This window comes from Dipodomys spectabilis, unplaced genomic scaffold, assembly GCF_019054845.1.
Source record: "Dipodomys spectabilis isolate Male_0828 unplaced genomic scaffold, ASM1905484v1 ptg000002l, whole genome shotgun sequence".
Taxonomy (NCBI): domain Eukaryota; kingdom Metazoa; phylum Chordata; class Mammalia; order Rodentia; family Heteromyidae; genus Dipodomys; species Dipodomys spectabilis.
In genome coordinates, this window is record NW_024870679.1 from 53,370,102 (window position 1) to 53,395,386 (window position 25,285).

Sequence of the window (25,285 nt, forward strand, 5' to 3'; positions counted from 1 at the left end):
GTGCTGGCTGGAAGGGTTGGCTCAGTCCTTCATGCCTGCTGAATTCCCTGGCTCAGCTGCCATCTCTGAATTCCTTAGGAGCCTCAGTGTCCAGATAGACAAGATGGAAAAGTCTCTTGGTCATATTCAATCAGGATCCACAGTCTTATTTATTTATTTATTTATTTGTAAAGGTGATGTACAGAGGGGTTTCAGTTTCATAAGTCAGGTATTGAGCACATTTCTTTTTGAACAGTGTTACCCCCTCCCTCATTTCCTCCCAGTTTTTTCCCCTTCTGGTCTCTCCCTGGAGTTGTATAATTCATTTCCAGCATAGTGTATAGTGAGTATCACTGCTGAATTGGTTCACCATTTGCCTCCCCATTTCTGTGGTTCCCCTTCCCCACTCCAAATCAGATAAGCTTACATATAAGACAAAATCCTGCTCAGACCCCCCTCCCTACAGTCCAATGGGATATAAGGCTACTTTCTAGTTTGGGCCCCAGATCCTTCCTGTAGTGTCTCTCCATCCATCTGCCATCATTCATATAGCCACCCATCTGTGACCCCTCTGTTTGAGGTCCTCCTGGGTGATCCCCTACGCTAATACTGTACATTCCCATGGCTGCCTTTCCTGCTTTCTGTTCCACATACCCACAGCCTGCTCTCTGTATCACAACCAAAGCTGACCTGGGGACTCCCCAGCCTCTGCTCAGGTGTGTTGAAAGTGCGTCTCATGACTTAAGCTGGGGCTCTGGTCCAGATCCTGGACAAACTTAATGGAATACAATTGCCCCCAAACAACTGGTGAGCTTTTCGCCTTTGTTTCCAATAACCTTTTTTAAAGAGGAGACGGACTCAAAACATAGGGGTTGAATTAAGAAGTTGGAAGGCTGGGAAATATCTTGAAATTCCAACTAATTAATACTAGAAAACCCTTTAAAAAGCATTTTCTCTGGTCTTTGCATTTTTACAGTGGGGAATATGTCTTGGTAAGGGACTGCTATTGGGCTGATATTACTGATGAAGTCAGTGGTCAAGCAGGACTGGAACAAAGAACCTTGTTTGGGGGATAAACTAGCCACAGCTTTCCACTTATATACCTTGGAGTCATTGTGTGAAGCTTGGAGGAGATTGTGGAGATTCAGGACATAAGATCTGTGTAGTGACCATTGTAACGGGAGTTGGTTATTGAATTTATAGACATGAACCACTCCAGTTGGCTAAGTTGAGCTAAGCTCCATTCCAGTTCTACAAAGGAAGACATCCTTATTTTCATTTCCTAATATGGCTGCTAAAACTGAGGGTAAGTGACATGGTGAATAAAAACGTACCAGGAAGTAGCCAGCCAGGGTCTCAGGCCACCACTTGCCTGGTGCCCTCTGGAGGATATCACAGCATTTCCCTCTCCTGAACAAAAAAGCCACACTCTTTAGGAAAACCATGCAGCAAAGGCTGGGGATAGAAACAGAACAAAGGTGCATTAGTTCCAGGCCCCAGGGACAATAGGGAATTTTCATTTCTCAAGGTTAAAAGAAACCCAGAGGGCAATGGTTCTCCATCCTTCCAGTTCCAATGTGCCAGTATTTTAGTACAACTATTTAAAAATACCTCTTTTTCCTGTGGAAATGAAATTTATGAATATACCTACACAATGGCTTTTAAAATTAACTATTGCCCCAGTTGTAAGGAGAAAGAAATACAAGGAAAGTAGTTTGAAATAAAATAATGTATAATCTGGTCAGTTAATGCTTGTGTAGAATACCATTTGTAGATAGAATACAGTCAAAAAGCTCACACTTGCCTGTTGAGTAAAAGTGACAGGATAAAAACAGAGAGGGGACAGATGCGTGTGTGGCCTTTATATCCCAACTATAGGGTTGGGTCATCCTTTCCCATTTTATTGGTAGGAACAATTTATTGAGGCACAAGGAGAGAAAGAAACTGACCCCAGAGCACCAAGTTCATTCTGCACCACCCCTGTGTTCTAAAGCTACTGTGCTTCCCACAGCACACAAAGGTGGCAGTGTCCCAGACCCTTGGCCTTCAGATCAGAGCCTCTGCCTACTGAGCCCAGACATACTCTGGCACACCCCATTCGTCTGCCAATGGGAGCCCAGCTACCATGGCTGTGTCCTGCTGGCTTGTCTCTGCCTCCTATAGGTGCAGTGATAATAGACAATATAGGTGATAGCCCTCATATTCCACCTGCTATCTCTAAAAGCTCATGACAACCTGTGCCAAAGTGCTTTTTATAAACATCAGTGTAAAGAGGAGGAAAATGAGGCTGACAGGGAGGAGACACAATTTACCAGCAAAGCTAGGGTCAAGTTCTAGGGCTCTTGATGATCAGCCCAAGACCCTGACTTGGCCTGTAGGGACCTTAGGGCAGGAATGAAGGGTGAGGAGCTGCTCTGCCACATTCAGGAACCTGGCCAGTCCTCAGAGATATTTGGGTTTCAAGTCTCCTGATCAGAGGAGGCTCTTGGCTTGGAGAACCCTCTATCTAGCAGCTCACCATCTGGACTTCTCATCTTTGGCCCATTCCGTGCAGTGAGTTGGAGGTGAGACTTCCCTGACCTGAGGAGACCCAGCTGTGTCCTGACTCCAGTCAGCTGAGTTTCTATCTCCCTACCTAAGCCCCTTCTGAATGCCTGCTCTGGTTCTTTTTCTCCTTAGCCTTGGCTTTCTTTCCTCTGTCAGTTCCTTCTCCATCCTTACACCCTGTCTATCCATATATTATGCATTTTCTTTCTCTTTTTCCTGTTCTCCTGTGTATTCTTTTTCCCCTGCCTTTGGTGACAATCCTATGTTCCCCCCTCTTTTTCTCGGGTTGTGTCCATCTTCCCAAAGTTTCAGGGAAAACAAAATGAATGACACCAAGAAGGGATAAGGGATATATGGAGATCCTTAGTCTCCAGCCCTTCCTTACCTGGAACTTTTCCTTCCTTCCTTCCTTCCTTCCTTCTTTCCTTCCTTCCTTCCTTCCTTCCTTCCTTCCTTCCTTCCTTCCTTCCTTCCTTCCTTCCTTCCTTCCTTCCTTCCTTCCTTCTTGTGTGTGTGTGTGTGTGTGTGTGTGGCTGATCAGAGAAAAAGAAATGGAACATTAGAAAAATGAAAACACAAGAACTGTTTGGCAAGCCCAGAACCAACAGGCATAAAAGGGGATTTTATGAAAAGTTTATGAAAATAATTTTACTTTATGATGCCATAACAGTGGCCAAGCCATTTGCCTGGCTCTGGCAGAGGAAGCAGCAGCTGGAGCCCACGCCCTGTGACTACGCCTCCCTCTACAAGCCCTGCTGTGGCAGCCCTGGAAGGGAATGACCAGGGAGGTGGGGCACTTGCCTGGCTAAGAGAACCTCAAAACTCCTCCAGCCCAAGCTGGCAGGTCTAAACTTATTATTCCCATATGCCCATAGCCTAGAGGTGGGCAGGACATTCCAACTCAAATTCCTGTCGAAGGTCATCTTGGACACTCAGATCCACAGCTGGGGCCTAAAGCTCTTCCTGTGGCAGAACTTAAACCTCTGCCTCCCATGACCACTTGGGCATGAAAATCAGCACCCAGTCCCAGATCTTCAGCAATGGAGATCTGATAGAGATGGCTGGGCAGGGGAGAGCTCAGGTTCCTATGGACATGTTCAAGTTCCCTTGGTTCCTCTCCATCTTCAAAGCTCCTCGTGTATTGCTATTGTTTGGTGGTTCTCCTCCTTTTCTTCCTCCTCTGGGTTTTGGGATTGAATATATATGCTAAGGAAAATGCTCTAGCCACAGAGCAGGCCAGGACCCAGCCAGGACTGGAAGCCAAGGCCAATCTCCTCCCTAGTATTATTTACATCAGAAGCTCATCTGCTATAGGACACTGTTGATAGAGCTGTTGTAGAACCCAAAGTTCTAGGCGAGAAGGAGAATTTCCCAGTGGACATGGGATAATGGACAAGGGTGAGGACACGGGAGGAATGAAAGATCAGCAAAGAGAAGAGACAGAGATAGACAGTGATGGACAGCCTAGAGTGTAGCTCCTTTCGCCATGAACAGGTTCCAACTACAACGGGAATCCTCTGTCACTATTTACTGATGCCACTCCTGGATGCTCTCATGGGGAATGTGAGCACAGAGCAAGCTCCCACTATCTTGGCTCACTATCTTGGGCCTCAGATGAGTCCAGAGTTCAGCCCCCTGGCCTGAGAAATGTGGGTACTAATGCCTTCCTTGCCCACCACATCCATAACCCATCCACAAGAGCACAGAAAAGCTGGTTGAAAGCCAAGAGGTTTGGGTTGGGACATGACTACTGGGGCTCCTATCCTAGCTCCAGCATTGGCAATCTGCTTCACAGTCATGTGTCTTAACCTTCCTGCACAGCTATACTTCATCAGTAAATGGGAGATGAGGGATAGCAGTTATGAGAATTAAATGGTTCTTGAACTAAATGTTTAGCACATTGTTTGAGATGGCATACATGCTCAGCAGATTTTAGCTTCTAGTTGCAGTGTTATAATACCATTGTCTCAAAATTCCTGGGGACCACACACAATCCTGAGTGTTCCTAATGGGAGCCAGCAGAATTGACCAACTATGGCCAGTGAAGTATTTCTAGGGCTTTCGAAACACAGAGACCTTCCTTATACTCCAAACTCTTCAATGATCTGTTCTCTCCCTCCAAGCTTCAGTAGAGCTTGTAGCTCAGACATCTTATGTCAGTCCTGGAGCACATCACAATATATGTTGTAGTATGATATGAATGATATAGGGCATCTTATCTCATGTCCTATACTCACTTCTTTCCTTTCTTCCTCATGTGCTCCATGATTCTTCCATGAGTACCAACTACATATAGCATCTCTCTGGCAGGTATATGTTTGGGAGTGATAACAGAGATGCGTGGTGACCGTGCTGTCCTGGGGAGCTGAGGGGATGGATGAGCACACGTAGATAATCACAGCCAGTCAATCTGCAATGAATAGGCAGTGGTGGGAACAGAAAGGAGGCGGAGCCACAGCAGCCTGGGGAGTTGGGGAGGCTTCGTGGAGCAGACATTGTGGAAGCCAGATCATGTAGGATGTTCAGGTGTATAGATTTGGAAAGCCTTGCAGCAAGAGGGAAAAGCATGGGACAAGGAAGTAGGGCGATTGAGAAACATTGGCAATGGCTCAGGAATACTACACCCTAGGAGAGGGACTTGTGAGGGGTGACTGAGATACTGGGTAACAGGGGTCAGGGGTCAGATTGCTAGTGGACTATGTATGACCTTTGTTAACAACAGCATGGAGGAGACATTGAAGAATTTTCAAAGTGGGGAGTGATGTGGTCCTTTTTATGGCCTGAGGAGCTCCTTTTGGCTGTAGAGGAAAGAGCAGATCGAAGGGGACACAGGGATGGGTGGCAGTAGTCCTCACAAGGGCCTGGAGCAGAAGGGAAGCAAAAGGAGGGGAAATGTGGATAGAATCTATAAGGAGTAGTCACGGGTCCTGTTGAATTAGGAGCTGAGGGAAAGGGAGCGCCTCCCCCCACACTGGGGGAACCCCAGGTCCTTATTCTGTGTATATGGCCCAGCATGGCTCCTGCTCTATACCTGTAGGCCACTCCCTTGGCTGATGAGGACTGTCCACACCTTCCTAAGTCCAAGGCTTCTCCAGCCACCAGGTCTGCTCAAGCCAAAGTGTGTATGTGGAAAATGGGCCTGTTCCACACCTTTCTAAGTCCAAGGCTTCTCCAGCCACCAGGTCTGTTCAAGCCAAAGTGTGTTCCAGTCATCGGTGCCAGTGCCACAGGCTCTGGCGCTCAGCACAGGCCATTTCTCCAAACATGCTCCAGCAGGAGGCGTGTGGTGTGGGTGGGGAGCTATCAGCACGCAGAAACACCAAGCGTCCAGTTCATTATGTGTTTTATTAATATATTATGCTACAAAAATATTTTTGGCAAAATAACATTAATAGCATCTTTCTTTGTCTTCTATTATACTCTTAAAAGAACTCTTCATGACAATTCACAGCGGTGAGGGAAATCGTGATTAAGAACAATACCATGAGAACCTTCCAAGTACAGTGAGAGTTGAAGCATGTGTGTACAGTAGGGGAGCTGAGCCATCTGCAATCCCTGTGAAGCTCAGGTAGGGGCAGTGGCCTGGGCTACTTTGGGCTGAATCCTTCTTTGACCACCTCAGTCATTAGGGACCCAAGAAGTCTGAGTAGCACTTATCTCTGGAAGCTCAAGAAAGGCATCTTAGAGTTGGATCCTATTCGAAACCAATTTTCCTAAAGCACAACTTGGGGATGGAAGGGATTCCCCCAAGGCATGCTGGTCTCCCACCTTTTCTTCCTGTCACCTATTCCCAGCCCATGGCAGCCTGGAGTCCTGGAAGGAAAAGTAAGCCCTGAGCCTGAGATGGGATGGACCTTCACCTTCGTGGAGCCTTGAGATTTGGCCTCCACCCACAGTCCCAAGAAAGAGCGTCTCCATGTGGCAGGTAAGGAAATGGAAGCTCAGAAAGTGGCAGGGACTCGCTCAAGGTCACCTAGCAAAGCAAAACCGTATCCGGAGTATCTCCAGAGAGAAATAATCCTTGTAGAAGGGGGTGGAAGAAACTGTCTGGAAAAAAAACAGGAAGGGATCCAGTTCTCTCTTTTTCTTCTTTCTGTGTTTAGAGGGCAGAGAGAGAAAGCAGCTTTGGGCTAGGACTGGGGCTGAGGCCTGGGTTCTAGTCCAGCCCTCCCTGCCTCCCAAGGTCATCCTGCACAAGGGCGGTAGGCAGCCCTGGCTGGTTCATAGCAAGCCAGGCTGGGCTGTTGAAGAATGTGGAAGAGAGGGGTGAGGGGAGGCTGGATGGCTTCCCAAACCCTACTGGTTTAGACAGCCATCTGGGGCGATACTTTTGGCTGCTTAAATGAACATTTGAAAAAATAAAACAAACCAATAACAATGTTCAAAGAACCTGAGCTGTACAGAGCCACGAGGCACTTCAGTCATTTACATCAGTCCCTTGCCAACATTCCAGCTGGCTACCAAATCTCTAGCTAGTGGGCCTCTTGGCCCTGCCAGACACCTCCACTGACCTGGCCCCAGGGCACCAGCTCAGCTTGGTGGAAGTTATTCTATTACAGAACTATGGTTTTTTCTTTTTATCTCCAGTTCTTTAAACTTCCATTCCTTAGTTCCTTCCTCTCTCTGCTTCCTTCCCTCTTCCTTTCCCTCTCTAGACATCGATTGAGCAGTACCTTTGTGTCAGATGAGGATACAAAGGCCACTCACAAGATCCCCACCATCCAGTCACTCATAGATCCATAGGGGAGAAGATTCACAATGACAGCACTGCCAGTGAATATGGTGACCGATTCAGAGAAAGCACAAAAAGCTTAGGGGGCTTTCTGGAGAAGATGCCCACGTCTGAGTTGTTAGGGAAAGAGAAGGGAGATTCAGGTCTAGGAAGCAATAGGTGTAAAACATTCCTTCTATTCTAGAAATTACAATTCCCTTCAGCCAGGCTCAGAGTGGGAGAGACGAGATGTGTCTGGCAGGGTTAGCTGGGTGGAATCACGGAGGGTTTAGAATGGCAGAAGAAGGGCTCTGGTCTTATCTCACAGAAGTACTATCCCCACTTCAATTCCATTCCTGTATACAAGAGACCATCAAAGCTTACAAATGCCTAGCAGAACTAATCTTTTAGAAATAGGCTTTCCTTTTAGAAGAAGGAGTCCCCTCCCACCTCATTATTGGACTTGTCATGACAATGACCATTGGGCTGGAGTCTGGGCAGGTAGGACAAGCGGTGTGAATGCCTAGAGTTGCTCTAGTCTAGATGAGGCAAGGAATTCATAGGTGACAAACTGAGTGTAAGGGCAGGTGCGTCCAGCCAGCCCAGGGTTCCATGCAGTGTAGATTGTAGGTCTTTGACCTTGGGATTGGGGGTACCACCCTACCTTCACTTGATTGCTTGTACAGCAGGCCAGCCACTGGAGGAGCCATGGCCATTATGATTTGTTCCAGAAAGGACTTCAAGCATACTATGAGCTTTCCTGAGAGAGACGGGGGTTCTGAAGCTACCATTAGCATGTTGCCTACCTTTAGGCAGGTCATTTCATCTGCTGGGCCTTGAGCCTTCCATCTTTCCTGCCTGGTTCAAGTCAAACATGGATGTTCTAAGAAAGTACCGACAAAGCTCTCCAAGGAATGGTAGGCACAAGAACATTCCAAAGGTCGAGTGGCTGCTTGTGGAATGGTAGTTCTCTGGCACAGAATGAGAAATTCAAGCACCCTCGTCACGCAGATTCCTATTTATATGCCTCAGATCTCCTGGGATGTTAAGTTGAATCCATCTCAAATACTGGGCAGCTAGTGGTCCTCAGGGACCAGTGAACTACGGCTCCAGATGGCTGACCCACATTGGCTCCGACTCCCTTCTCTACACGTCCACCCAATCTGTTGGTCTGTCACTCTTTTCTTTCCTTTCTTTTTTGATACAGGGTCTCATTAGTAGCCCAGGATGGTCTGGGCCTTGTAAGCCTCCTGCCTCAGCCTCTTGAGTTACTGGGATTAGAGGAAGAAACTTGGACTTTCCATCTCTAAATCTTTCTAGAGGACAGATCTGGAAAAATGAGCAGTCTGAACTGAGCAGTCAGAGGCCAGGACACATATAAACTAGGACAGGGCTGTTTGTGCCACCTTGATAGTTTCTCCAGCCCATGTGCAGTAAGCCTGGCACAGTGTATGCAAAGTAATTACATGCTGCATTAATTTATACTTTTGGCCTCGTGCCTGGCACAGATCTGGGCACATGGTCAGGTGCTTGGACTGTTTCCCTAAATGCTTCATCTTTAATTAACCTCAAGCTAGATCTTCATACATCTCATGCCATGCACTGCCCCAAACCAAGGGGGAATCTGGCCTGTGTGTTTCTAATTCCTTTACACTTATCTCATCCCAATAGTGCTCTGCACGATCTGTTTGATGTCCAACTTCTGAGCCTGCTTTATAAGTCAGCTAAGCCCTTTCCCGTTCAGAAATAGGAAGTCACATATTTTTTTTTCCTCCCAAGAATAAACTGACTCCAGGCCTGGCTGAGGTCAAGTTCAGTTTAGCGTACGGTGCCCATGGGGCTGACTAGACCCTCTCCAGCAGAGCTCTAGCCTCTTGCCAGGTCTCAGGCTCAAACCTGTTCCTTGAGGCTGAGCTGGAAAGAATTCAGTTGTCTGCCAGAATGCCCATGGGAACTTCTGGACCATCCAATGAACATCTCAAAATTCTACCATCTCAAAAAGGAAGCAGGTGCTTCAAGGTAGGCTTAATGGCACTGGGGCCCTCCTGGGTCCTCTATCTCCTCAGCTACCAGCTAGATACACCTCTGAATCTCACCTGCCTACCTGCCCCCTCTGGTTGCTCTATCTCCTGGAGGCTCAATAGCTATGTTTCTACCCCTAGCCTCTGATTTAATAGTGAAGGCTCCCATTAGGCTCTAAGATGTGACAAGTTGTGGGCAGAGACAAATAACACATGCTGTTGCCAGAGCTCTTGGCCACGGGGACCAAGAGGAAGAGTAGTTGGTCATATAGTCTCTGTAGTTGGCAGGGAAAGCCCAGATACCAGTCTGGATGAGAGCCGCCTCCCTTAGAGCTTCCTCGGGGCACAGAGAACACGGCAGAACACAGACCACAGGACAAATATCACTTTTCATGTCACACTGTGAAACAGGGACTATTCTAACTCACAGCACTTGTGTGAGAATCTGTGATGGAGGAGGTGCATGAAATACCTGCTACACTGCTGACTTTGGACAAATGGCTATTGTTCCCATTTTTACCACAAAAGGTGACTCCTAACAGTCCTGTCCCTAAAGTTGCCTCTGTGCCCATCCTTGTCCTTTGGTCCAGCTTGCTTCACTCAGCTATGACTTTAACAGTCCCTCTTAAACCCAAGCTGGGCCAGTGGCAGTGACAGGAACAGAGGCGCCTAGGCTCACTCTCCCACATGCTTTGTGACTTGAGCAGTCTTTCTTGCTCTCTTTGGATCTCAGTGTAACCATCTGTCCATACGACTGGGGTCTCTTTCCTCAGCTCTAGCATCCCTCATCCTCAGCCCCCAATTTGGCTGTAAGACTCACTCAGAGATCCGGAGGGCCAGTCTACAGACACTCAAGGTTTCAAAGTAGCAGCATTCTCTTTCCTAAAGCATCTTCCTGGACCCCAGATATATCTGGGGAGGGGAGGATGGTCAGCATCCATGCCTTCCTTGAGCCTTCAAATACAGCTTCACAAAAGCTAAGCTGGCCCTCTGAGATCCCCACAGTGGGAGAAGCCAATTCCAACCTGGGACATTCCCAGGATCCATAAGCAAGACAGTATAAAGCCATGATCATGGGTCAGAGGTCACAGATGTCTTGGCAACCTAAGATTCCCTCCTAGGTTGGCATTGGGGCTAATTCAGGGATTACAACATAGGTCACATAAAAATAGTTTTATCAGTAGAATAAATACATTGTTCTTTTTTAATATGGACACATATTTTACAAAAGAGCCCCATAGCACTATGGGAAATTAAGACCTTCTACAAAAAAGAAGATGTAATTTGGATACAATAAAGCTCTAGTGTACTAGCGGTCCTGTGTGGACTGCCTCGAGGTGTCAGGTACCCCCCAAAGGTGGCAGCAGGGGCAATAGATGTGGCTGCAGACCCACTGTGGTTTCTCTGGCTCCTCTGAAGTGGTGGCCGAGGTCAGGAGGGCCCGAGGGTATGCAACAGGAAGGGGGCAGCAATAGTTACGGTGATTGCAGAGAGGAGGCCCAGGGTAGGTGCTGAGTTGCTGGCAGGCCCCAAAGAGTCCTGCTTCTGGAGCTGGTCTGAGAACTGGAAGAGGGGCTTGGCAGTTTCAGAGCTGGGAGTGGGCTGGAGAGGCAGTGGAGGTGGTGAGATGGTGGTGCTGGAAGGGAAGAAACACAGGGCAGAGTGACTGTCAGAAGTCTGGTCCTGGGCAGAGGCCTTTGGTGCTCAGATCTGTCTTTATGAAAAGAAGGAAACAAAGGGATTGGATGAGGAGGATGAGCAGCCCAGGGGCACCACAGGCAGTCCAGCCAAACTCCTGTGTTGCAGTCCAGAGAGAGGGCAGAAAGAATTACAGGGCTGGGGGTTCTCAGGCACTCAGCTCCCACACCTGTGACAGGTGTGCCCTCTGCTGTTTCCCATCCCAGGCTGCTAACAGAACAACAGAAACTACAACACCACCATCATTTTTTAATGTAGCATCAACATAACCAGCAGATGCCAAAATGAGCATCCCCAGATCCAGTACTTCACAAATACTGTTCTTGTCCTCACAACAAACTTTCAAAATTGGTCTCATTGCTCCCTTTCAGCAGATGAGAAAATATATATGTTCACACAGTCTACCTGGCGTCCAGCTCACAGAGGAAAGTGGGCTGGTAGGTTCATGGGGTATGAGCCCTATGTGGGGTGTGTTAGTGAGAGGTGCCATCCTTCATGAACCAATGAACGGGCCCAAGTGGGCCCAGGCCCAGGAAAGAGACAGAAATAGATGAGCAAAAAGAGAGGCAAGGGTTGGGGAGCAGGGGCAATGACAGTAAGATGAAAGGGGCTACAAAGATGTCTAGTCGACCTGTGGACATGAGGGACAAGCTCCGAGATGAAGAAAGAGGCTGGGACCTCAAGAAGTGGCCAATCTACAGGGAGCTCCAACAGGTAGAAGGTTGATGGAGCTGCAGGCAGAAGATTCAGTGAACTCTGTCATAACCAAAGGGAAATGCAAGAGCAGCAAACACGGGGATGGGCACTGGAGAGGCTTCGAAGAGAAAGGGTCTATACAGAGAAGATTCACATGTGGACAGGTACTGCTAGCAGGTGAAGGAACCCCTCACAACTTCACCTGTGCTGCCTCTGGGAAAGCACTTGTCATACACTAGCCTTTAGTCCTCAGGAGCCATTGTTACCCAAGTACTTAAGAGGCACAGAGCTTAAGTAACCTTCCCCAGGCCAGGACATACAGGGTAGTTATTGCAGGTGAGCAAGTAGAGGCTGCTACTCTTGGGCCTAGTGGACATGAAGTAGGGCAATGTCTATGGGCTAGGCAGCCCGTGGTGATCTCCTCCATGTAGGGCACTGCTAAGTTCCTGATGTATGCTCCCATCCCCAATGCACTGTTCACTAACAAGGCCATCTGGGGCTACCTAGTCTACAATTCTCTGGGCTGGCCCATAAGGTCACACAACAGGCCATAATCACCATAGTGAGGGCTGGGATCATCCACACCATCTTGGAGGATACCTGTACACAGCTCAGGTTAGCCTCAGTCAGGTGGTTAGGTGGGTGCAAGATTACCAGGTACTCTCCTGTCTCTTCACAAATTCAGGCTAGGACCTTGGCTTGGGAGTGGGCATCCAAATGGCTTTTGGGCTCTGTGATACAGCCCGATGGAACACACTCCATTCTGCCTCTCTACTCTACTGTGGAGGTTCTGACCACAGGAATTCATTGAGTCTTGCATTAGGATCTTCCCAACCTGGAGTCTATGGGTGTGATGTAACAGGAGCATCTGTCTTTGGGAAGTTCCAGAGTAGCTATCTGGAGAAGAGGGAGCCCACTCTTGTCCCACTCAAATTATATGGGTACAATGTTCCTGAAGAGAGTGTGCATGCAGAATGGGGGTAGGCCAAGTGGCTTCCAGTGCCTCTTTTAATCCACAGAATCCAGTGTGGTTTGCCTATTGCCCATGTCAGCCTTTGGACCATGTGAGATCCTTTATGATTTCAGTGTTGGGCTGACTGGATCTTCCACCCCGCCTTCCTCACCAGCCTAGACCACCATTGTCCCACTCACTTCTGATTCGTGCCTCACTCACTTCCCTGGGGGGCTCTGATGTGACCCACCATCCCTCAAGACCACGTGGTAGAATTAAACCTTTGCACATTACCAACCTGGTTACATGTTAAGTATATATTATATGAGGGTGGGATAGGCTTCTTTCTATGAGGTCTCAGAGCAGTGCCTGTCACCTGGAAAACATGAGATGATGTTGCCTATTTTCAGGATCATTATTACTTGTATGCCTCTGTCTTGTTATTACTATACTGTCCTCTATTTATGGATCACCAGTCGTGTGCTGACAGACACGGTGCTCAACACTACCATTGAGTCATCTCATTACTATTCCTACTTCTGCAATAGGGACACTGAACTCAAAAGAGAATTCAAGATGGGCTGGGGCCAGCTGGTTCCCCAGCCTGAGCTGGCCAAGGCTCTGTCCTGCTTGAGCCTCACAAGTCTTGAGTGAAGCTGCTTCTTGTAGGGAGTTTGTCTGTCCTGGGGGGGCAAGGGGTTCTGCCGGGGTTGGTCTGGGGTCTCACTGAATCTCATTCCCTTAAGGAGATTAGTGATTGTTCCCTGTGGGGGGATCATTAATTCAGACTCCATCCTTTCTTTCTTTTCTAGTGAAAAGCAAACCTAAAACTACAGAACATGAAGTCCATAAAAGTTCCATGTTTTAGCCTGGGAGCTGAGTAGCTCAGAGGTCTGACTTCAGGGTAGCTGAGGCCCAAGCTGGCCCTGCCGTCAGCAGACAGGACCATGTAGGAGTTATGAAAACTATGTCTCACAAGGCGCCCAAAGGCATTTTCTTTCACACTTTGAAAACCAAAGATGAAAACTCTCCCTTGGAGCCTGAGTGGGTTTTTTATTGCTTGGAAGAAGTCCCAGGGAAATGAGGTGGGACTAGGGAGGGGGTGATCCCCTTCAAGTACCCCCACCTGCCTCGGAGCCCATTCTGCTCACAAAGTCAGTCCCCAGTCCAGGTCCCCACCCCCTCCTGGGCTCATGCTGGGGAAAATTGTCTCATGGCAAAGCAGCCTCCAGGCCAAACTAAACACTCTGAGTGTTCCCAGGCTCTGCAGATGGCTGGCACCAAGGGGCCAAGACTGCTTGGAGCCGACAGGGCCTCTGACTGGGTGGAAGGCGGACGCCCCATGCTGACCTGGGGTGCATCCCTGGCTTGCTCTGTGGCTATGGGCAAGCATTGTCCTCCAGTCCTATTTCTCCATTCCTACAAGAAAGGAGCAAGAACAGACACAGGACTTTCAACTGTTTCTAGCAGCTAAAAGCCCAAAGACCTAAGGCAAAAAAAAAAAAAAAAGCCCAAAGGGAAGCAAAAAGAAGCAAAGCCAGTGCCAGAGGCTGTGTTGGCTGCCTGCCCTGGAGCAAGGGTGAACCAGGCTCTGGGCATACTCGTCTTGGCATTCTTGTCCATACAGTGGGCTAGTACCTGTGTCTGGGGGTGCGATGGAGGAGGTTCCTCCATTTTTGGTTGTCATATTTTGCAAACCCTGTGGAGCCCAAGTGGTATTTTATTGTTTCTAAGTCATTCCAGTGAAATGAAGTGCAACTAGAGAGAAGGATGAGCTTTCAGATACCATCTTGGAAACCTTTGAAGAGATGCAGGAAATAGGGACACAGGGCCTCCCCTTGCCTTGAAGTGGAACCTTCCATGTGATTAGACCAGAGGAGACCCCGATGTGATTCCTGACTGGACTTTAGCCTCTCTGGGTCAAGGATGTCAGAACCAGGCCAGCATAGGAAGCCTGTCTGCAGCTTGACTTCCTGGGACCTCGGATCTGCCAGCCTTGAGACCTCATCCCTCATGGTCTCCTGCCATGGGAATGCCTTTCCTCCTATAGGCAAGCTTCTGCCATGTTTCCTTTAGAGGGGACCAGAGGTGGAAAAACCTGTCCATCCCTGGGACAGAAAACTAGACCCAGAAAGAAGATGAGAATTGCTAGGAGTTCACAGGAGCTGATGTTTTAGGGTTCTTTCAGTGGAAAGATCTGGAAAGCCATCTATCCCTTTTCTACATCAACACTCACCACAGAGATTAGCGACTAGTACCTGCCCAAGGTATCCCTGTTAGGTTGGGAGTGAGTTCACAGTCTCCATCTAATGGCTCACTTAAGGCTTTAAGCCTAAGACATACTAAAGGACCTTGAGCAGCAGCCACCTGCTGGGGAGAGGGAGGGCATGGTTTCCCAGGCTAGTGACTGTGGAAGTCTAAGCCTCAAAGCTCAATGTTAGTGAAGACAGCTGTTACAGTGTCACTGCTGGGCTGATGCCAGCTTCCTGCTTTACAGGTATCAATCATCTCACTTAGTCTTAGCTCCAAAGCAAGTACAAGGAAGGGCAGGGATGTGAACCCTATTCTGCCCAAATTTGTCTATGCTTTTATTCAGTGGATGGTTTTGCTTCCAATTACCCATGGAGCATCTCCTACCTCTAATTAAATGGGATCTCACCATCACCTGAAGACTCGGGCCACCCTGGACCCATCCTAGGAGAAAGTATAATTGTATTTGGAGGAATTGGAATTAGAGAATTTAGACTGCAAGGGCAGATCAGCAGGAGCTGTGGCAAGCCTGCCAAAGGGAAGGAACATTTTTCTCCTCTTTGAGGGTTTTTGCCATGTGCTCAAACCTCAAGGCAAACCGAAGCCTAGAAGGCAATGATCAGAAGCATGTAGCCTCTGTACCTACCTGGTGGCCTTCCCCAGGGCTCGGAGCCTTGCTTTGGCCTATGACCAGCACTCTCTTCCCTACCACTGTGGGTGCTTCCAGTTGGGATGGACCACCACCCTGCCCCCTTATTTATGCAACTGCATTTCCAACACCACACACACACACACACACACACACACACACACACACACACACACACACACACATACACACACATACGCACACGTACACACACATACACACACATGCACACACTCCTGTGTGCTTACAGACTTGTGGACTCACAGAACAAGAGCTAGCATGCCCTTTAGACAAGGCCCTAAATGCAAAACACACACACACACACACACACACACACACACACACACACACACACACTCTGAAGGATTGCCACCAGGCCCACTTTCTGTGGAAAGGCCCCCTTCCCTAACCCCTCCCTCTGCCCTGCTCTGGCTTTCAGAACTTGGGAGGGGGATTCTGGAGAATGCTCTGCGGCTGTGCAGCCATCTGTGGACACACGCTCGGCCTTTTCTACAGGTCTCTATAAATCATTCTGCCACGGGCTGCTGCTTCTCTAAACTTCCTCTGCTCTGTTTATATCTTGGGTAATGAGGGGCCAGGGGAGGCCCGCCTGTTCCAGGTGGTGTCCCTGCCAGGAGCTTGCAGCCTACATCTCTGGTGCACTCCCTCCTCCTCATGCTCATATGTGCAGTCAACAACCGTTCGGCAGGGTCTGGGTGACTGCCCTGTGGATGATGGTGCCAGGATAGGGAATGCAGAGAGAGGAGGAAGGAGGAAGGGAGCCCTGTCAGGTGAGGTGGAAAGGGCACAGTTAACATAGCTGGGGACACATATGACCCTAAGTTTTAGACCAGGATGAGGGCTCTGACTCGCTACCACTCTCTGTGTGTCCTTTGCAAGTTGCTTGGTCTGGATGGGTCTGTTACCTTGCACATAGAAGAAGCCTGCCTTCTGTGACTCTTGGTAGGACCTGGATGTGAAGAATGACAGAGTCTGGAATAGAGCAGGAGCTCAAAAAAGACCTACCTGTAGCCCTGCTTGAGCAGAGAGAAGCAAGTCCAGAGCAATGGAGGGATCAACGTATGGCTGGTCCCGCCAGCACATACACTGGTGAAGATTCAAAGGAAAGAGGCAGGAAATGAAGTAAGGGTCCTGTGTATGGGCAAATTTTCTGGTGGTGGAGGGGGGAAAATGCAGGATCTCAAGCTGAACATCAACAAGACTCCAGTCAGGATCCTGCTGTAGTATCACAGGCAAAAGTGGAATAGGGAGAAGTAGAAGAGAGACAGGGAGGGGAAGGAAATGAAGAAAATGGAATGAACTGAAGGATAATGGTTTATTTGAAGGGCTGAGATGGGCGCCAGGTTGTCCTAAAAGATCTTTCCTTGGTTCCCTCTTAGAAAATTGGAGCTGAGTGAGGCTGGCTCATGCCTATAATCCTAGCTACTCAGGTGACTAAGATCTGAGGATCGTGGTTCAACACCAACCCCAGTGGAAAAGTCTGTAAGACTTATCTCTAATTAATCACCAAAATGGTTCAAGAGCTAACACCAGCCTTGAGTGAGAAAGCTAAGGGACAGTGCCCAGGCCCTGAGTTCAAGCCCCAGGACTGGCACAAAACAAACCAAACAAAAAGGAGATCTGGGGACTTTAGGAGGGTGGAGTGAACCCCCAGAAGTATTGGAGCCTGTATCCTGGGCAGCTTGGGGGGGGGGAACAGGGCCTGCTTCCCTTAAAATCAGCAGGAAACTTGACAAACAGGCTGCTCTTTGGGGGGAAAATTCCTTCTTTAACCTGACCCAAGGGAAGAAAGTCAGCCAAGCACTATTTACCTGTTGGGATGGAGAAGGGGCTCCCTTCTCACCAAAGAAAAGCGGTTTTCTTCTCCTGAAACCAGGCCCTGTGTTTCAGATCCACGTGTTGTGGAAAGGAAACCATTTGGAGTCATTTGCCTACATTTACCTTTCAGACATGTTTAGTTGCTGAGAGCTTGTTGCTGGAGCTGACAGCCCAGCCCTCTGTCATTCCATGGTTTGGACCCACCGCTGGCTGGGTCTCCTGGTCACTTTGGCAAATAGACCAAGGCTCTGAGTGACCAGCCTAATCATTATAGCTCTTAATGCACTGCCAGCAGCTTGTCTTGCCTGAGTCTGGCTGGCGGCTAGCAGGTCCTGCTCACGGCTGAAAGAAGTGACTTTTTCTGTAACTCTATGCTCTCACTCTTGGTTAGAAGGAGACAACCCATGCTGCTGCCTGACCCAAATGTGTCTCAGCCAATACAACCACAGCGATGGCTCCATCATAGCAGCGCCTCTGCTATGGGCAGGCAGGGCTGGCCAGGGCTCTGCAGAAATGTATTTTCCAGGCTCTTTGAAACCAACACCCAAAGGCTCAATTGCCTCAACTCTTATTTGCTGGAAGTCCTTTTAAGACAGGATACACCCTGTCCTTTATGATTAGGGGACTGGATTACCCCAACTTTTTGTCACTGGCTCAGTGGCCTGGCTGCAAGGGAACCAGGGAGTGGAAAATGAAGGCAGCCCCTGGTTCTTTGTGTTGCCATGGACAGGTGCTTCAGCTCCAGGCCTCAGCTGGTATCAGTAAGTGTAGAGTGGAGCCTCCTAACGCTTCTCAGAAGAGTGTGCATTTGCAAGACTCCTTGGCACTTGCCTACAGAGGAGTTGGGAGATTGGCTTATTTATGCTTTTCTCAAGGCTGGCACTTGAGCTGTATCTCCACTTCTAGCATTTTTACTGGTTAGTTAGTGCTGAAAAATCTCACGGATTTCTCTGTCTGGGCTGGTTTTGAACCACAATCCTCAAATTACAGCCTCCTAGGTAGCCAGGATTATAGGCATGCGCTATTAGTGTCTGGATGGATTTGCTTTTAACGCAAGGTGATTCTGTTGAAGTTACTAAGAAAAATTGGAGGTGCTATCTTATTTTTTCTCACTGCTGGGGCTTGAACTCAGGGGCCTGTCACACACTTGGCTTGCCTGCTTGGCTAGCACTCTACCACTTGGGGCATTCCTTCAGCCCTACTCTTGCTGGTTAACTGGAGATGGAGTTTCTTGGACCTTTTTACTCTAGCTGGCTTTAATCATGATCCACTAGGTCTCAGCATCCTGAGTGGCTAGATTATAGACAGGCATGAGCAGTCACTGCTCCTAGCTTCCCAAGGAGATTTTGATGGCCGTTTTTGACTAAGAAAATGGGATATCATCATCATCTCATTAGAGATGTGTAAAAGAGATTCAACTGGAGAATCTAGCAGTGAATAAATTCTGCTGTGAAGGGCTGGGCTTCCACAGTGAGCAGGATTCAGCCCCTCCCTAGGACATTGCCAGTGCTCTGAAAACAACTCAGAGGTTCTCACCACACAGGGAGAGGAACTACAGGCAGAGGATGGCAGGCAGCTAGCTGGAGCATTGGGGATGGACAGGCTGAGGGGGATGTTGGTGGCAGGAAGAACACAGAAAGATGGAGGGAGTCTCAGAACATGAGGGTGACTTCTGCACCTGCCTGTTTACAACAAGCTTTGCCATAAACACTCTAGATGAAGCCCTGGCATCAGCTACCACATGCTTGAACGCTCTCTCGAAGTGGGGTGCCTTTCTGAGTCCCCTAGCAAGGGCATTTAGGTTTACACCTTGGAGACAAAGGGGGAGCAAAACTTTTAGTAGAGTGGCTTGTTCTATCATTCTGAGACAGGGTCTCACTATGTATCCTAGGCTAGCTTTGTACTAGCAGTCTTTGTGCCCTCAGCTTCCCAAGTGCTGGGATTACAAGTGTGTACACTATGCTCAGCTAAGCTGTTTCTTTTAAAAGTATAGAGAAAGGTATTTGCTCTTGTTTTGGGTATAAACCTGCCAAGTCAGATGTAAATGTGCTCTAAAAACCCTGAAAGGTAACCACTGGAATTCCCCATGAATAGAGAAGAGGCAATTCAGAAGAGTTTCCTCTGATATCCCTCTCCCTCCCCACTTTGCTCAGATTAGGTCCCAATTGGTAACAGTGCATCTAGACCTGGGGACAGCCCACCCACTTCCTGCTCCCCCCCTCACCTGTCCTCGATGCGGACCCAGAGGTCATTGAACTGCCGTGGCCGCTGGTGCTTGTTCTGCCTCTTATGCCATTTCTTCTGCCGTCCAAACTCCTCCAGCTGGCTGAGGCTGTCTGGGAGCAGGAGGTGTGGGGAGAGCGCTGGGTCCTCCTCCTCAGGTGGGGCCGTGGGGGTCACGGATGGGGCTGTGGGGATGGCGGCTAGGGTGGCTGGGGCTGGGCTGGTAGAGGTCCCCTCAGGAAGCGGTGCTGGGCTTCCGGCAGCAGGGCTGGAAAGGGAGCCAGCACATGAGTGTGTTATGGGTGTATGATGGGGAAGGCAATTCATCATACCAGGCTGCCTTGATGGGCTAGGGGGAAGGATCTAAGAAAATCACTTGCCTGGTACTTGGTCTATAAATATTTCTTCAACACCTGGAACTTTTCTAGGAATTGACTCTAACCGATAGCATCCGTGTCCTCTCAGAACTTGACTTAGTGGGGAGTGGAAGGCCAAATATCAAGTGGTCATGCCACCAGGCAGAACAGTAATCAGAGATAGGTGTGAGAGTGTGGGGGCAAAAGGGCTGGTTAGCAAAGGTGGTCTGACATCAGCAGGAGCTAAGAGTCAAAAGATTGTGAGAGGTCTTGGGTATATCTGTTCTTGGCCAGGATCTCATTCATCCACACTGACTGAAGGACTCTAGGTAATGTGTCAAACTTCACTTGCTCCCTGGTGACCTGCTCTGTAAAACAGCCAGTACCCCTCACAGGGACAACATGAGGATGATACATTCACCTCATCTGAATAGAGACCAGGTGCTCAGAGCAGTCCTGGCAATAGTAGTAAGCGGCCCAATTCAGTAGTTCATAGTATTCACATTGCTTGGGTTATTTTTAATGCATCCATCCATTTGTGGGTGTCAGTGCATGTGTACTGTGTCCCTTTGTGGTGGAGGCAGGCCAAGGCTAGGCCATTAGGGATGAAGCTGGAGGCAGATAGACATAGGCTTACATCCCACTGTTCAGCTCTCAGACTGCCCTGTTTGACTAGGAGAGTCATCAGAATGACAGATCAGTCATTTCATGAAGATGTAAAAGAGGAATGCTACCTACTTCAAAGTGGGGGTCATAGGGATGAATGTGGTGAAGGTCTACACACTGGCACCTACCAAGCCTCTCTCTGATGATGGCCCCTAAGCAAAAGAACCTAGCTGTCAGATAGGTACTGAGGTGTCACGTAGGTGTGTCTGAGGAATTCATGTTCCATACAGGAGTATACATGTATGCCTCATCCTGGGACCACCCCTTGTATTCTTTTCTGTCCATAGCCCCAATTCCTGTGGGGACATCTGACCCTGGAGTAAGGTTGGGAGTAGTTTGAGGAAATATGTCTGAGACGGCAGTTGGCTGGCAAAGGAAGGTGGTACCCAGGACTGAAAAAGCAGCCTTGGTGGGTGAGAGGCTTCTCTCTTTTTAAAGGAAAAAAAATTCCTTCGGCTCAGTTTATCTTCTTCCCGGCACCCTCCCAACCACTCCCCCCCGCCCTCCCCCACGACCCTAGATTCCCAGGGCCCAAGCTGTCGAGATGCCGCAGCTGTTGGGAAGATAATTCAAAACAGTCAGACAAAAAGATAGATCCAGGAAGCACCTGTGGCCGAGGATGGCTTTTATTGTTGGAGCTTCCTCAGCATCCCCACCCCCTCTGCCCTACCAGTTCCTTTGCTCCTCTGTACAGAAGACTAATGCTGAGAGCTGTTGCCACAGCAGAGACTCTCTCTGTGTGTGTGTGTGTGTGTGTGTGTGTGTGTGTGTGTGTGTGTGTGTGTGTGTGAGAGAGAGAGAGAGAGAGAGAGAGAGAGAGAGAGAGAGAGAGAGAGAATGAGAGGAGTTCTCTAATGTCTGGGCTCTGAGATAAATAGGATGCTCATCAGTCATAGGCCTGCCTGCCTGCCTGACCTGGTGGGCCACACACAATGAGCTTCAAGGGAAAGGTCCTTGGGATGCAAGGGCAGGGGCAGGGCAGGAGGAGAGGAGAAACTTGGGGGATGCCTTGACCCTGAAGCTATCTTTCATCCCCTACTCCTCAAACACTCCTACACCTGCTGCCTCCTCCCTATACAAACTGCTTTGTGTTGAGCTCAAATGGTTGAGGCAGGAAAAGCAGTCTTTTAGGTCCACTCAGAAGAGGTGGAAGTCTGGGATGGAATCTGCTATGGTTTGTACATTTCTCTAGAAGTGCTTTGGGCCAGGGGAGCCTAGGCCTGGGGCTGTGAGGCCAAAGGTTCATCCTCTGGGTGACCCCACCAAGCCTCAAGGCCTCAGTCATTTCTGAGTGTCTGCTGTCATTCCCAAAGTGGGTACAAGGAGGTGATAAGGAGCCCAGGAGAGGTATCAGAATGCGACTGTCACTTCAGCTGCATGTCCTCCTGCAAGTGGCTTAACTCATGGAATCAGGTTCCTCAGTTATAAGGCAGGGACACTACTCACAGTTCCTGCCTTGCCAAATTGTTTGAGACTTGGTAGTGCTTAGTGTCCAGCACAGAGTCAGCAGCTAATGGTTATTGGCTATAATTAATCAAGCTCCATTCACACTTTGGGACTTATAACCTCAAGATTGGCTGAAATTCTGATGAGACTCTGTGTGTGTGTGTGTGTGTGTGTGTGTGTGTGTGTATGGATGTGCGTGCGTGCGCACACGTGCCAGTTTTGGGGCTTGAACTTAGAGCCTGGGGGCCCTGTCTGGGCACTGTCTCTTAGCTTCTTTAGTGATGGTTGGTGCTCTACCACTAGAGATACAGCTCCACTGTGGTTTTTTGGTGATTAATTGGAAAGAAGGGTCTCACAGACTTTCCTGCCTGGGCTAGCTTTGAGCTGCAATCCTCAGATCCCAGTCTCCTGAGTATCTAAATACAGGCATGAGCCACTGGTGCCCAGCTCATGTGGGACCATCTTTGTGGGTTAATAAAGAAGTGTCCAGCATAAAAGGCTTCAGCATGGGCTGCACTGAATTCCTGAGTCTGAAGGTCCTGTCTCTTGCCTGGTGCTGATGGGGATGGTGTGAACCAATTGGTTCTTGCCCTTGGGAAGCTTCCAGACTAAGTATGGGTAAGGGGGTCAAGGGTGGGGGGAAGTACCAAAGGAAGAGGGGATAGAGAGCTGGGTGCTAGTGACCCACACCTGTAATCCCAGCTACTCAGGAGGCTGAGAGCTGAGGATTGTGGTTCAAAGCTAGTCTAAGAAAGTCCATGAGACTCCTATCTCCAATTAACCACCAGAAAACTGGGACTGGCACTGTGGCTCAAAGTGATAGAGTGCTATCCTTGAGTAAAAGAGCTTAGGCCCGAGTTCAAGCCTCATGATTGACAAAAAAAAAGAGGGGCTAGGGGTTGTGTTTTTGTGAGCAGAGTGGGTGTGCCCTGGCAGGAAAGTCAGGGGGTGAGGGGCACAATCAGAGGCAGCAATGGAGCAGATATAGGCAGAAAGGAGTGGATGGGGGAAGCAGTGCTACCAGACAGTGTGATGGACACAGGGATGAGGCCAGACCACAGTTTATCTTCTCCTGGTGTCATTTAGATTCAGGGCCTGGTCATTTCTCATGTGTTCATGTCATTTATACTTCCTACTCAATAAAATAGTCTCAAGCTTCTAACAAGTCCTAATACTCCTCCCATTCCTACTGCCCCATCTAGCTGGCCATGACATTGGCCCATCACAATTGCATACCAGTCCCCTTCCTGCTCTTCCACCTCTTGTTCCCTCCAGTTGTAGGTACCTGGCTAAGCCAGGAGGTCCTGTCTCATCACAGACTTCACAATGCCACCCAGAAGGACAGCAGGGAGGGTTGGCTACATAAGATATGGTCAGGCATGGCCCATACATGGTCAGAAGCAGGCCAGCTAGACCCAAGATGCCCCCAGAGGCTCTGTTGCTTACCTGTGGATGGCTTGCCCGGCAGGTGTGTGGTCCACTTCTAGCCCTGCCTGCCGAAGGACATCAATAACTGTGTTGTTTCCAAGAAAGTGACCTGGAATGTAAGACACAAAGCCATCTCAGCAACATGCCAGGTTACCACCCAGTGGAGAGTTCCTCAGGCCATCCCTTGGCTTGTGTCTGGGCAAGCAAGCTATACCAATGGAAGGCCTCATACTCTAAAGCAGCATGGCTCAGAGGGTAAGACATAGTCCTAGCTTGATCCTGGCTTTTCTGCTCACAAGTGGTACCTCCCAGTGGCTCAGTTCCCTCATCTGTAAAGTGGGAATGATTATAATCACCATCTACATGGTTGTTATGAGAATCACAGAGAACAGTGGCTAACACGTGGTAAGGGCTCCCAAATGTTTTCCTATTGCCCTATGGAGCCCTGAATTGCATCTGGCAGTTATACAAGGCTCAGTTTTGAGAAACTCTTCGGCCTCAGCAGGAATAGGGCTCATCTTACTATCAGCAATTTATGCTTTTCTTCCTCAGCATGCAAGTGGGCTTCTATGTGTCTCCTCAATGGGCCTCCAGAGGGCAAAGATCATGTCGCCAGAGCCTTGCACAAGCCCTGCATGTGTTGGCTAGATCCAAGCATTCATGGATTCATTTCTTCATCATCCATTCAACACTTATAGAACACATGTGATAGTTCTGGTCCTGTGACAGCCACTGAGCATGCACTGAAGTATAAGACCAAGAAAATCCTACTGAATGTGGGGTAGAGTTGACACTGACAGAGGCCGAGAGGAGGCACCAACAGAATGACCCACTAAGATGTGGAGAGGGGACTGGTCTCCACTGCTCCCTCTATTCATTCACTCAGTCACTGCTTTGTGGTCAGCTCCATGCTAGGCAATATGAACATAGGAATGGTCAATTTAGTCCAAAACTCAAGAAGAGATTAAAATGGCCTTTTTCCATCAAGATACAGGCATGAAATCTGAACTCTGAGAACTCAAGGAATTCTTCTCCAGGCTCTGGTTAAAAAGAATCTTCAGAAAGCCAAGTGATTATGGGCACAGGTGTTGCTGGAATCAGCGCTCTGGGACCGACTCCCTGCCTCTTAGATTCAGTCTCACCACCCATTCAATATGAGCTGAGTGGAGTTGTTTGGGTACTTGCCTAGGCTCTGGAGCCCTTCCCATTGTGAGTCTGCCTGGGGACCCCACTTGCCTAGGTAACACCCTCTCCTCTTGTTTACCCTTTGTCCCAGAACCTGGAGGAAGGGAGGTCAGTGCTCGGTGACTCTGATTGCCTGTGATAGGTGGTGACAGGTGAGATCGGGAGGGTCAGCTTGCTGACAGCCCCAGGGAGGCAGAGGAAAACAGAGAGAGGACAAGCTGGCAGGCTCCCGGCACAGAGGCAGCCTGGCTGAGCTCACACAGGGGCTGGAGCAGAGAGGCCCACACTCAGTGTTCTGGCCTGCCAGACCATACAGCAACCCCAGCCCACCCATGGCCATCTGGCTGGCTTGACACAGTCTCTGTAGTTCATCTGGGGATCACAAAGAATGCCAGAGGGCTTCTGGTCTGCTGGCATTTGCTACTCTGAGAGTATGGTTATACCCAGTACCTTCCATGCAGAGAGTGGGGGTGGGGTGAGGGTTGGGGGACATCAATGTGCTCCTCTAGCTCTGTTGATAGGGGCACTTGTTCTTTGACTCAAGATCCTTATGGAAAACTGCATTTCCCTCCCTACCTTTCCCTACCTATTCACTTATGCCATTGATTTAGCCAGTGCTGACTGGCTGCATGTTATACT

At 49.0% G+C, this 25,285-nt stretch overlaps 1 protein-coding gene across 2 annotated transcripts in view; it reads right to left on the reverse strand.

Moving 5' to 3' along the window:
• Positions 1–308: 308 nt before the first annotated feature.
• Trabd2b (TraB domain containing 2B) overlaps positions 309–25,285 on the reverse strand; it is a 216,108-nt gene continuing 191,131 nt past the window's right edge. The window contains exons 5-7 of one of the 2 annotated variants that reach the window (XM_042682044.1): positions 23,480–23,570; positions 19,567–19,833; positions 309–1,434 (exon numbers count right to left, since the gene is read on the reverse strand). In XM_042682044.1, the coding sequence (XP_042537978.1) occupies positions 1,203–1,434; positions 19,567–19,833; positions 23,480–23,570 (590 nt within the window). In that variant the 3' untranslated portion in view covers positions 309–1,202. Of the gene's footprint in view, positions 1,435–5,852; positions 10,895–19,566; positions 19,834–23,479; positions 23,571–25,285 lie in introns of those variants that run through there. The other variant, XM_042682052.1, reaches the window with a different exon arrangement.